We start from the raw sequence: 13,745 nt of genomic DNA on the forward strand, positions 1-13,745 counted from the left end.
TATTACATTTATTATTTTTCTCTATTTACTGTTATTATTACATTTACATTATTTTACAATATTATTATTTTATTACATTTATTATTTTTCTCTAGTTACTATTATTATATTCTTTTACTCCATTATTATTACATTTTCCTGTCATAGTCAACTGTGAATCACACATTGTGGTATTCCTGCGCCTGCGCAGGTCAACTTTGGAACCTTCTAGAAGCTTAAAAACACTGTATCCCCCTCCTGGCCCCGCCCCCCTCTTGAGTATATAAGTCTCCTGGGAGGGGCCAGCCTCCAGTCCTCTTTTTTCTGCCGTCAGTAGGTTTCAACTAGTGAACCTTAGGGTTTATAATATTCTATCTTCCCTTGGACTTTTTGACTCGGACTGGCTGATAACGACAAGGTACTCTGTTTTCCCCCTCACCTCTGACCGGCTTTGGACTCTTCTCTCGCTTTCTCCTCAATTGGCTTCTATTATGGCGACAATTCCTTTTAAGAAGTGCTCGGCCTGCCCGAATGTCCTCCCAGACACAGACGGCCACATCCTATGCCTGGCCTGTCTGGGAGAGGGGCACCTCTCACAACCCTGTGGGATTTGTGCCTCTTTCACTCCACAAACACAGAAGAACAGAGAATCATGGCTCAAGGCAGCCCTCTACAAGAGGGCCTTACTCCCGCCACCTGCCAACAGGCCACAAGTTATGGTAGAAACTGCCCCCTTACCTGCCAAGACCAGGCCGGCTCCGTCAGGCCTGAAAAAGAAGGCCCCACAAGATGGCTGCGCCAAGGGTGCACAGCCTAGACCATCCAACAAAAAGGCGGGAAGACCCTCCGGCATCGCTCCCCCGCAGTTACAAAGGGAGATTGCACTCCCCTGGCCGGCAAGCATAGGGGAAGCGCAGGAGGGCCGACCGGCACCAGTCCTCGACCAGGCCTCTCCGATGCTGGACGCAACGGGGCCCGTGTCTGGACTGACTCCTGCTCCGACCATCTCTGCACCGGCTTCGGCCACACCGCAGCACGTCCCAGACAAGCGACGCCGATCCCTGCTGCTGCCCCGTTGCGCGCCGGGCTTGACTCTCCCGACGCCGAAGGACCAGCCCCTTCAGGAGGCGTGGCCTCTCTCCAGCTGCCTGAGGCCCCTTCCACTGGGAGGGTGGAAGAGCAAGTCCCGGGATCGATCGCGGGGAGGAGCCTCTCCCCATGATCAACTGACAACTGCCTCTTCTCCAGGCCAGCTGCTCCGATGCCGGCAGCATCGGTAGGGAGGTGCAGGAGCAGGAGGAGATCGCGCTCCCCATCGCGCTGCAGCTGGCGGCTCAGGGGATCTCGACGCCGGTGATCTCCGCGGGGGAAGATCTAGGTCAGGATCTCCCTCATCCTCCTCGACAGGTTCCTCTTCCTCCTCCTCTTCCTCCTCCTCCAGGAGCTCTAGGAGGTCACATCGATCCCAATGACCTCACTCTGCATCTACTCAATGGGGGCCCTATGGACCTAACCCATACCCTCATCCAGGGTTTTGGCAAATGGGGCGACCAGGACAGTTTATGTATGCCCAACACCCCACCCCTCCCTTTGCTCCACTTCCCAGAATGGAGACTATCCAGGGGATTCAGCAGAGGGGATATGGTACCTCTACCACCGTCTTTCCCTCTTCAGCTTCACTGCCTGCTGCAGTGACCCATCCTTCCTTGAATGGACTTGGACAGACAAACTGTGTTGGACAAAATGATTGTATTGAACAAACTTTTGAATGTGTTGAACATAATTATGTAGACCTACCTGTTTGTGCTGAACAAAATGCTTGTGATGCTGCTGTTGTGCTCGCCCCTGCCCATCCTGAACCACCGTGCACCCCGCAGATGTCTCAGGAGGTGGCCATGCCCACAGGGGAACTCAATCTCCTCGAGTTAGAGGACTCAGATTCCTCTGCAGACTCACAGGAGTTGCAACAGGCCCAGACAGCGGCCGATACTGCACCTTTACCTGCTGACTTTAACAAATTCTCATCCCTTGTGGATAGAATGATTAAAGCATTAGATATTCCGGCCCCCAGGGTGCCAGAGCACGTAGAGGACTCCATGTTCCCCTCAGATGAGCAAAACATCCCTACCTCTACATTGCTCCCCATACTCCCATATCTGATAAAATCTGTGAAGATCTTGGATGCGTCCCCAACCCCCATGCCCGCTATACCCAGGAAGGTTAACTCTCTTTATAGAATTGATTTAACGGTGGCTAAGTGGGTGTCAAACCCTCCTAAGCCCAACACCGTTGTGGCTGAGGTGGTGAAATCTAAGAAACCGAAGAGCGCCCTTTCTGCCCCGCCTGATAAGGAAGGGAAAAAAATCGACCTATTGGGAAAGAAAGCTCACCTGGCTGCGGGCCTGGTCACCCGCATGGCTCATTACACTACGTACATGAGCGGCTATCAGACTTTCCTCTAGTCCAAAATGCTCCCATATTTGGAGAAGCTTCCTAAAGGGCTGCAGTCTGAGGCCCTCCTGTCAAAAATCCAAAATGATTTCGCTAAGTACTTAGCCGAATCCGCTGGTCACTTGTTCACAACAGCAACGTTGATACGGAGACATGCGTGGTTAAGAGCAGCCAACCACTCAGAGGAAGGCAAAGCTCTAGCAGAGGACCTTCCCCTACCTGAGGAAGGTCTCTTTAACCCCGAGACTGATGTTACCATCAAAGAAAAGCAGGAGGTGCACCAAGCGGCCAATAAATTTGGATATACTTGGCAGCCCTATCAGAATAGAATCAGATGGCAGTCAGCACCTACCAATTATCATAAGAACTACAATAATTCCTACTCTGGGTCGTTCAGAGGGAGGGGTCCTTCATCCCCCAGGTACCAGGGTTACAGGAAAAATACTTACCAGTCTAATCCAAGGTATCAACCCTATCAGAGCAAACCAAAACCCCAAGGGGCCTCGAGGAAGCGTCTTTGATGCTTCCAGCCTAAAGACTGGTACTACCCCGGGCGAAATCGAACCTCCAAGTGAGGGATTCAATGTATCACTTGTTAACCCCAGTTGTAATGTTAGACCCCCGTCTACTTGCTCACCTCCCACAGTTATATTCGGGAACAGACTGCAAGCCTTCCAATACAATTGGGCGGAGATTACCACTGACAAATAGGCGTTGTCAATAATCAGGCACGGGTATGCCATTGAGTTTGATGAAAGACCGTCAGTGGGAACAGTTAAAGTTACTCCCCCTTCCCAGGTTTTGTCTCAAGAAATTGATGCGCTATTGGGTTGTACAGAAGTTGAATATAAATTGTATGATTTTAACTGTATTTGTGTTTGGATTGGTTGCACTAATGCTGGAGCAGCCTAGCTGAGAGGAGTGTGTTACCATGGAGACGATGCTGTAGAGAAGGGGAGGAGCTTAGAGGGGAGAGTTTGAAAAACGACAGTTTAAGTTCAGTCAGAGTTAGAGTTTAGGTTCAGAGGAGTGAACAGTCAGAGTTAGGGTTTGGAGCTCAGAGTGAGCAGTTCCAGTTAGGAGGTCAATTCAGTCAGCCATCGGAGATAGTTGTTTAGTGGAAGAGCAGTGAGAGGGAATAGCAGTAGGATTTCCAGCCTAGGAAGGCGGGAGGGAGAAACCTAGATAGTTTCTTTAGTCAGGGAAGGCTAAAGAAAGCTAGTTAAGATCGCTAGTCGAGAGAAGACTAGAGATTAGTAGTTTGATCAAGGACAGATCAAATTAGAAAGCTATTCACCTCAAGAAACATTGCTCAGCAAAGTGCTACATTTCACTAACAGTTGCTATAAGTTGTATCATTTGAGTGAACTGTATTTCAAACTGTTACTTAAAGTTCCAGAAGTCATTCAACAACTCGTAACCACACGCTTTGTACAAAATATACTTGTTCTCTTTTGTTTGAAGACTGCCTCATCTCCATTAATTCTGCGTCCAGTGTGCCATATCTCCCAATAATACCTCACATCACACATTGGTGGCACCATTAAGAGTAATAAATAATAAATCGTCCCTCCTCTCTCCTAATACGTTACATGGGTAAAGGTGCCATTTCATCCGTTCACTCTTTAATGTTCGCATCTTGTTTTTTCTCAAGATATTTTGTTGTGTCAAAGAGAGGGGGTGGCTTCAGAGCCATCCTCGATCTGAGAGAGTTAAATAAATCAATTTCGCCCAAGAAATTTTGCATGGTGACTCTTTCATCGATAATGCCTCTCTTACCTGATAACACTTGGTTTGCTACCATAGACCTAAGGGACGCCTATTTTCATTTATCAATAGTGCCCCATCACCGTAGGTTTCTTACCTTCATGGTAGATGACAGAGCATTTTGCTATAATGTGCTCCCATTTGGCCTAAGTGCAGCTCCCCGAGTGTTTACTAAGTATGGTGGTGGTGGTTGCTCACCTGCGAACCCGCGGGATCGTGGTTTATCCATATATAGATGATTACCTCATAGTTTCAGTCAGCCGATGAACTTCAAGAACACGTCTATGTTGTATTGTGTCTCCTACAGTCGCTGGGCCTGGTGGTCAACATGGAGAAGTCCTCCCTACGACCAGCATGTGGGATCCTCTTCATTGGAGCTTTCCTGGATGGAGTCTCGCAGAGAGCATACCTACCACCGGACAGGTTTTTCAATTTACAGATGCAGGACCGGGCTGCTATGGAGGCCCACATAGTATCGGCCAGGCAAATTCAGACCCTACTGGGCTATATGGCATCCACCACATCGGTAACTCCCTTTTCACGGTTACGTATGTGACCCCTCCAATCTTGGTTTGGTATGGTGTTCAATCCCCTCAGGGATTGCCGCCGATCCACATTTGTTCTACCACAGGAGGTCCGTCACTCCCTAGAATGGTGGACTCTACCCCAGTTTGTATGTGTCGGCCTCCCCTTCCAGGTGCCATATCCTACCAGAATGATCACAACAGACTCCTCCTTGACAGGATGGGGTTCCCATTCCCAGGGCTTAGTCGCTCATGGCAGGTGGTCCCCAGGCTAGTCTGAACTTCACATAAATGTCCTAGAACTGTTAGCCATAGAAAGGGCCCTAAAATCATTCGAGGGACTAATCCGGGACCAAGTGGTTCAGATATTAACAGACTACAACAGTCATGTATTATCTGAACAAACAAGGAGGGACCCATTCCCAACAGCTCACTTTGCAGATTTGGGAATGGTGCATTCAGAGAGAAGTGTACCTTCAGGTCACCCGCCTTCCAGGACAGGAAAACTCCCTGGCGGATTCCCTCAGCAAGAATCCACTAGGGAATCACCACTGGTCCCTCAATCAGGAAGAGGTACTACAGATCTTCCAGCTATGGGAGCCTCCAGAAATCAATCTCTTTGCCACCAAGGAGAATGTAAAATGCAACAGTTTCTGCTCACGCACGAGTCCCCTGGGAGCAGGGGGGATGCCTAGGAGATGCATTTCTCCGAATCTGGGGAGGCGCTCCACTGTACGCCTTTCCCCCGTTTCTGTTACTATTGAAGGTGGTGGCAGAGCTTCAAAGAGACCGCTCTCATTGCACCGTAGTAACTCCGTGGTGGCCCCGACAGCAGTAGTTTGCCCCTCTCCTGCAGATGTTGAGGGGACAATTCTGGAGGCTCAGGAACAGGGTAGATCTCCTATCCTCGCAACGAGGACAGGTGCTATACCCGGATGTGCGCCTCCTCAAACTGACAGCTGATAGTTCCGTCTCTTTGGGATCAGGTTTGACTCTCCCTCAAACGGTCCTATCTATTATGGAAGCTGCTCACAGGCCCTCCACTAAAAGGTCATACATCTTTAAGTGGAACTGGTTCTGTAATGTTGCGAGGTCAAAGGATCAGGAGCTGGATGAGGCCCCAATTTCAGTAGTTTTAGAATTCCTAGCAACCCTTTATGACTCTGGTCTCTCCAATTCCTCGTTAAAGTGTTACTTGGAGGACATCTCATGGTTTAGGAGGAAGAAGGGTCTGCCTTCTTGTTTTGTTGACCCTTTAGTTAAATGTTTTTTGAGAGGCCGTAGCTCCTATTGCCCCATCCTGGAGTTTGGAGGTGGCAATTTCTAGTTTAATGAAACCCCCCTTTGAACCCATGGCTTCAGCAGACTTAGGGCGCTAACTTGGAAGGTAGTGTTTCTGGTGGCCATAACCTCAGCCAGAAGGGCTAGTGAGTTATGTGCTTTACGGGTAGATCCTCCGTACCTGAAGTTCCACAGTGATAAGGAAGTTTTATGCACGGATGTGGCATTTTTACCCAAGGTTGCCACTAGGTTTCATACCTCCCAGGATCTGGTTCTGCCAGCATTTTTCCAGAATCCAGAAACCTCTTTGGAAAGAGGTTTACACTATCTGGATGTTAGAAGGGCATTAGCTTTTTACGTTCACAGGACATCTGAGTTCAGAAGATCCCTTAGATTGTTTGTGAAGTATCGCAGGGACACTAGGGGTCTTCCAGTTTCCTCCCAGCGATTTTCAGGTTGGATTGTGTCAGCAATTCACACCTGTTATAGGTTAGCAGGAAAGGAGTTGCCTCAGCAGATTAGAGGCCACTCAACGAGGGCAGTAGCTACTTCTACTGCTTTTATGAAGGGTGTTCCTTTGGAAGCAATCTGGAGAAGTCCTCCCTACTACCTTTCTCTCTTCCCCACTACCTTTTCCCACTACCTTTGTTTCCCATTATAAGGTTGACAGTATATCTAGGAGAGAAGCTGATTGCGGTAGAGCGGTGCTGTTTTCGCCAGTGGCATGACCCCACCAGCCAGAAGAATAGCTCGCTAGTCTACCACAATGTGCGATTCACAGTTGACTACGACAGGAAATGAGAAGTTGCTTGCCTGTAACCGTAGTTTCCTGAGTAGTCACTTGTGAATTCGCACATACCCTCCCTCCTCCCCTCAAGTGTCATGCCACACCTTCTGGCTGCTCTGCGGCGGAAGAGGACTGGCGGCTGGCCCCTCCCAGGGGTCTTATATACTCGAGAGGGGGGGCCGGGCCAGGAGGGGGATACAATGTTTTTAAGCTTCTAGAAGGTTCCAAAGTTGACCTGCGCAGGCTCAGGAATACCACAATGTGCGAATTCACAGGTGACTACTCAGGAAACTACAGTTACATGTAAGTAACCTCTCATTATTACTTTATTCTCTTTAATGTTATTGGAAGGATATGTAAGTGCATTTATATTGAAGAAAGTTAGAATAATAGTTTAATTAGAGTTGGACAGACTTATCTTAAATAACAGTTTTATGTAAATATTCAAAAACATTTAACCTTCTGATGCCTCAATTAATGTAATTTTACTGGTATCTATTTTTATTTTGAAATTGGCCAGTAGCTGCTGCATTTTTCACCCGTGGCTTATACCTTGGTTTTCCTAGGTTTTTTTTTTTTTTTGTGGTAACTTTAAATGCCTCGACTTATATTCGGATCAGCTTATACTTGAGTATATATGGTAAATAAAATACCTTTGCTAATTACTACTTGGAATACACTGCAAACTATGATGAATAAAATAATTGTGTCAGGTTGCTTAATAATGTGAGGGGATGTCTGAATGGATAGTAATGTTTTAGTAGTGACAATAAGGAGACGCCAATGATGTTGTTTTTATTGCTGTTGTGGTTTATGTAATTGTAATGTTTTAAATTGTTTTATGATACTATGTATACTGGTTTGTTGTACTATGTTGTACTATGATACTATGTATACTGCCTTGAGTCGCCGATAGGTTGAGAAAGGCAGTATACAAACACAGTAAATAATAGTGTAATACTGTGTTCCCCTTTTTCCCTCTTTCAGGCAAGTTTGCAGATGACATATTTGGAGAGCTTTTTACTCAGGCAAACACTTTTGGCTTTAGGGTGACCTCCCTAGCCAAGAGAGTTGATCGCCTTCAGGTCAAAGTCACTCAGTTGGATCCCAAAGAAGAGGAAGGTAATGAAGCAGAACAATGTATTTTTAGACCAGCTGTGCTGAAGGATCACCACAACAAACTAATAAATGCTTATTGCTTTGGAATTAAACATTGGATTAGGACATCTTTCAGTGTACCATAAGTTATTGACAAGGACGTGTTGTATGTTCTGTGTAGTCAAGGGCGTCTTTGTAGTTCCTCAACATTTTAGGAAGGTTTATCTGATAGTTACCTAGCGACCCCTTGCTGACTGCATAATTCAAGAGCAGGACCTCTTACTTTGTAGTCTTCTCTAGGGAGCTTCTCATTCAGTCACCTTTCCCAGCTTGATTTGCTTATATGTTTTGTACTGCAATCCCCCTAATTCTCAGAGACTAACCATGCCAGTTTTTGAGAAGGTAGAGCAGCGCTACACTGAGGAATCTATAGACAAGCTGTTTCAAAGCAGCATGTAACTAGTGTCAAAAAACTGTGATTGTCAATGGATCTGTTGTGTTTATTATGTGTTGGAGGTCCACATTGGACTGACCAAGTTATCTGCAAGGCTTCCAGACTGGATTGGATTTCTGGGATTTCTTAAAGGCACTCTTATTTATTACAACCATAATTTTGTGTTCATGTTTTCAGTACTTTATTATTTTATCAATTCACTAAAAATTGTGATACTTTTGTTACATAATTTACTTTTCTAGGAAAATATTTTAATGAGTGTATAACACTAGCCAATATATTCCAGGAGTTTCTTGGGCTGGTTCTGTCCAATCCCTATGCTGTTGTTGTTTTTGAATTTCACAGCGGTTTGTTCTTAAGCCAGCATACACATACACAGGCTTTTGAATGATGCTCTACTCAGCAGACAGGGTTCAAATACATCATCAGATCATATTGAGAAAATACTTTTGTCTAGAAAAGCTTCTTTATAAGCCTGCAGGAGTCTAGTATCTAGATCCAGGGAAGTCATGCTCCCCCTCTGCTCTATTCTGCCTTGGTCAGACCACTTTACCTGGAATCACACAATGTCCAATTCTGGGCACCGCCATTTTAGGGAGATGTTGACTCTAAGATGAACTGTGTCCAGAGGAGGGCGACTCAAAGAATCAAGGGTCTGGAGAACAAGCCCTCTGAGAAGCAGCTGAAAGAACTGGGTTTTAGTCTGCAGAAAAGAAGGTTGAGGGGACATGGTGATGGCCATATATCAAAATGGGAAGGGAAGTCATAGGGAGGATGGAGCAGGCTTGTTTTCTGCTGCTCTGGAGACTAGAACGTAATGGAACAGTGGCTTCAATATACAGGAAAGCAAGGAGATTCCACTGGAACATCAGAAAGAACTTCCTAACGGTGAGAGCTGTTCAGCAGTGGAACTCTCTCACTGTCCCTTGTGGAGTGTGGTGGAGGCATCTTCTTTGGTGGCTTTTAAACATAGGCTAGATGGCCATCTGTCAGGGATTTTGAATTTTGAGTTGACTTCTTTTTTTTCTTTTTGATCATCTTCAGTATCCCTGCAAGGCATCAACACCAGGAAAGCCTTCAAAAGCTCCACAGTTCAGGACCAAAATCTCTTTGACAGAGATTCTCTCCCTGTGCCTGTCCTTGAAACGTACAGCATTTGTAATATGTCACCACCTCTTAACATCCTGTCCCCCTACAGGTAAGACACTTTGTATTCATAACCAAGCAGGAAGACTACCTAACCAGTTGATAATGTCACATTGTTGGAGAGACCCATAAAAGAAGCTCTATTACTGGTGGAGAGGGGGGAGGGATACTTTTCCTATAAAGGCAGGCTGAAAATGTTTTGGTTTTTGTAGTGACAAGAAAAGATTACAGGAAAATGCGGGAAAGGCACCATTATACAGCATTGTAAATGTGAAACATGTTAATTGGACATAGCTGGAAACAATTCTTGTGGTTGAGATGTGGTAATACAAAGTCGTTGCTATATGCACTGTATCAAAATCATTTCCTGTTGCAACACCATAAAGACATAGCAGGTGCTTAACCTTATATAGGACAGGAAGGACAAGTCTAAACCTTTTTCTGTTGCAATAGAGTTTTTAAAGCCACAAGGAATCTTTTCATTGTGCTCTGTTATCTGGGGCTTATTGTACTTGGGCTCTAGGGAAGCATTTCTTATTCTTGGTCCATGTGTTTGTATATGTTTATATATATGTATGTGTTCTCTTTCCTAGGGATGATGGCAAAGAAGCACTTAAATTTTACACAAATCCATCATATTTCTTTGATCTTTGGAAGGAGCAGATGCTGCAGGACACAAAGGATATAATAAAAGAGAAGCGGAAGCATAGGGTGAGGCTGAGAGCATCTCTTTGTTATTGAATAGTTCCGCACTTAAAGAAGGCAAGAGAGGGAAAACATAATGGATAGTAGCTCTTTGAATTGAGACAACCCATTTTAGAAGTGGACGTAGACATTTTTTACTATACAGCAGGATTTGCTTTTATGATTTCAGATTAAGTTGAGAAAGTTCTATCAATCCTGTCCCTTGGGGTGTTTGTCTGACTTCAGCTGTAGGTAATATTTAGATCAGTGTTTTTCAACCTTCCTAATGCCGCGACCTCTTAATACAGTTGTGTGCTGACCCCAAACCTTAACATTATTTTTGTTACTACTTCATAACTGTAATTTTGCTACTGTTACAAATTGTAATGTAAATATCTGATACGCAGAATGCATTTTCATTCACTGGACCAAATTTGGCGCAAATTCACAATACACCCAAATTTGAATACTAGTGGAATGGGAGGGGGGGGGATTGATTTTGTCATTTGGGAGTTATTGTTGCTGTTATTTATAGTTCATCTACAATCAGAGCATTCAGAAGCTCACCAACAGTAGAATTGAGCCACACTTCCCATACAGAACCCCCATGCATGCCTTGGAGGGACGCGCTGGCACAAGGCTCCCTCCAGCCTCACAGGATCTTCCTTACTCGTACATGCACACCACGCTGCCATGCATCGGAGATGCTTGCTCTCACCTCCCCACTTGGGGTCTGGAAACAGCCCTCCTCTTGGCTGAGAGACCAGCCAATCAAAGCAGAGGAGAGCTTTGGTAGGAGGATTCGCCATCCAAAATGGAAGAGAAGGACAGGCGGAGAGATCCTCAGCCTCCTCTGCCAAATAAGTTCCTAAGACCATCAGAAAATTATATGTTTTCTGATTATCTTTGGCAACCCCTCTGAAACTCCCTTGCGAGTCCCCCAGGGGTCCTGAATGCCAAGTTGAGAAACTCTGATTTTGATACTCATCATAAAATCTTGCTACATTTCTTTTTAGTGCTGAAGAGGAAATTCTGTATACCTGAGAGTAAGTCTCATTGAATGCAGTGAGTAGAAATGCAAAGGTTTGGGCCATTAACTCCACTCTGAGGAAAGCCATACTACCTTTTGTGATGAATCCCCTGCCTTAACCCTGAATCTCTTTTCAATTTTCCTGGCTTTTGGTCCTTTTCTAGGTGACACGAAAGTACTAAAGCCCAGTTTCCAATATAAAATGCCAAAATTATGCTTTCTGTGCCAGGTCTCTCCCCCGTCACATTATATCTTCAAGGAGAAATGGACTCAGCTTCAGTTTCAAAGAGACATGTGACTGTGTAGAGGGAATGGCTTCCTATGCTAGCTGAACAAGAATTACAACATGCCTGTTTCTCCTCACCTATGGGTGGGTCACAACTAGTGTTGAGGATATTCCCTAGTGCCACGAGAGAAATTGGCATTCTCACTTGTCAGCCAAGATATGTGTGAGTGACATGCACTTTATGACTCCCTGCTTTCCAAAACATTTTTTAAGAGGAATATCCTAAGATAGGAGTCCTCAAATTTTTTAAACAGAGGGCCAGATTACAGTCCATCAAACTGTTTGAGGGCCAGATTATAATTTGAAGAAGAAGAAAAAAGAATTCCTATGCACACTGCACATATCTGATTTGTATGCAAAAAAAAAAAAAAACCAAAACATTACAACAATACAATAATTAAAATGAAGAGCAATTTTAACAAATATAAACTTATTAGAATTTCAGTGGGAAGTGTGGGCCTGCTTTTGGCTGATGAGATAGGATTGTTGTTATTGTTGGGTGCTTTCAAGTCATTTTATACTTAGGTTGACCCTGAGCGAGGGCCGGATGAATGACCTTGAAGGGCCATATCCTGCCCCTGGGCCTTAGTTTGAGGACCCCTGTCCTAAGATTCCAGCACTCTTTTCTTTGTAAAATGTCATTTGAAGGCCTGACTATAAATCCCTGGAATAAATAAAATGCCACTTTCGAAACCTGAGAAATGGTAGTCTCGTCCCTGTGGTAGGAGAGAGGTGGATGTTGGAGGCATTTGCTCCATGACTCTGATACTGACCATCCCTTGGTTATGAACAAGATAGGTTCTGTAGATTTGTTCTTAAGTCTAATTTGTATGTAAGTCAGAACAGGTACATTTTTAAAATGTAATTCCAGCCGAAAAATCCAGGACATTCGTAACTCTGGGACTGCCTTGATGCAGTTTACCTGTTTCAAAACTGCTAACTTCTGCAGCTAGGATCATGTAGAATCTAAGAATGGGAAATTGCTTAAGTAACCCTGGAGCAGTCCTCCAAAACACCTCCTAGAGCAGTGGTTCTCAACCTCAAAGACTCTGTGGATTTCACCACATTAGTTAAATTCCACTGAATTCTACACTTAAAATCTGGACATCCACTGGGGTTACTACATCAGTTTGGGTTAAAGTGCAGTTTTTCAGTTTTTAAACATAAGGGGTAGCAGTCTTTTTCAACACATAAGGAAGAGGTGAGGAAATGGATTGTTCTCAATTCTCCATTTTTTTTGCCAGATTTCTAATGAAGCAGCATTTGTTCCTCCCAGTTGAAAATGTGGGAGGAGCTAAAACACCTACCCAGTTAGGAAGAGTTCTGTCGCCACCATTTCCTAGGTCTTTGCCAAAACAATTTCTTTTCTTTTTTTAAAAAAAAGGCCTTGAAAATAAGCCCCACTGAGTTCAATTAAACTCTAGCACCTTTCAGGTCTGTTTGGCCATGTTCCAGAAGTATTATCCCCTGAGATTTCACCCACATCCTTTGTGGGACATGAGAATGTAGCAATTGGTGACGTTGATTAGCACTGAATAGCCTTGCAGCTTCAAAGCCTGACTGCCATTATGCAATGATGCAAGTATCCTGATCTTTGGTATTCAGAAGCTGAAGTATATGACAGTGTAGATAGGGCCCTACACTGTAGATGGGGCCCCCAGTTATCAGAGGCAAGTGGGAATAATGCAATTGGTGAGCTTGATTAGTATTGAATACCCTTGCAGCTTCAAAGCCTAACTTCCATTATGCAATGATGCAAGTATCCAGATCTTTGGGATTCAGAAACTGGATTATATGGCAGTGTAGATGGGGGCCCCCATTTATCAAAGGCAAGTGGGAATAATGCAATTGGTGAGATTGATTAGCATTGGATAGCCTTGCAGCTTCAAAGCCTGACTTCCATTATGCAATGATGCAAGTATCCCCTAATAATTTGTTTGTATATGATTATGAAAGTATTATACAGTATATATGTACCTTTGTTCCCAAAACACATACAGCTAAGTTGCAGAGTTTGTCCCCCTTCCCCATGCCAGAAATGACACTGAAATCTCTCTTTGTCTCTCCCTCCTCTCTTCTTGGCAGTCTCCCAAAGGGATACATTGGGGTTTCTTTAAGAAAAGAAAAAAACACTGAGAGATGGTGGGTGGGGCCTTATGTCTCCAAAAAACCTGAGCACTGGAAAAGTAAATCAATGTGGTAACAGGTAGGGGAAACATCTTTGCTACTGTCAGTGTTGTGAAATTGCATAAATGGAC

At 44.7% G+C, this 13,745-nt stretch overlaps 1 protein-coding gene across 2 annotated transcripts in view; it reads left to right on the forward strand.

Annotated features, from left to right (window-relative positions):
* Window positions 1–13,745, forward strand: part of LOC137095296 (actin-binding protein WASF2-like) — a 174,293-nt gene that overhangs the window by 126,945 nt on the left and 33,603 nt on the right. For both annotated transcript variants that reach the window (XM_067461760.1, XM_067461761.1), the window contains 3 exons: window positions 7,777–7,911; window positions 9,386–9,539; window positions 10,081–10,198. In XM_067461760.1, the coding sequence (XP_067317861.1) occupies window positions 7,777–7,911; window positions 9,386–9,539; window positions 10,081–10,198 (407 nt within the window). The remainder of the gene's footprint in view (window positions 1–7,776; window positions 7,912–9,385; window positions 9,540–10,080; window positions 10,199–13,745) is intronic.

The sequence above is a fragment of the Anolis sagrei genome, chromosome Y (assembly GCF_037176765.1).
Source record: "Anolis sagrei isolate rAnoSag1 chromosome Y, rAnoSag1.mat, whole genome shotgun sequence".
Lineage (NCBI taxonomy): Eukaryota > Metazoa > Chordata > Lepidosauria > Squamata > Dactyloidae > Anolis > Anolis sagrei.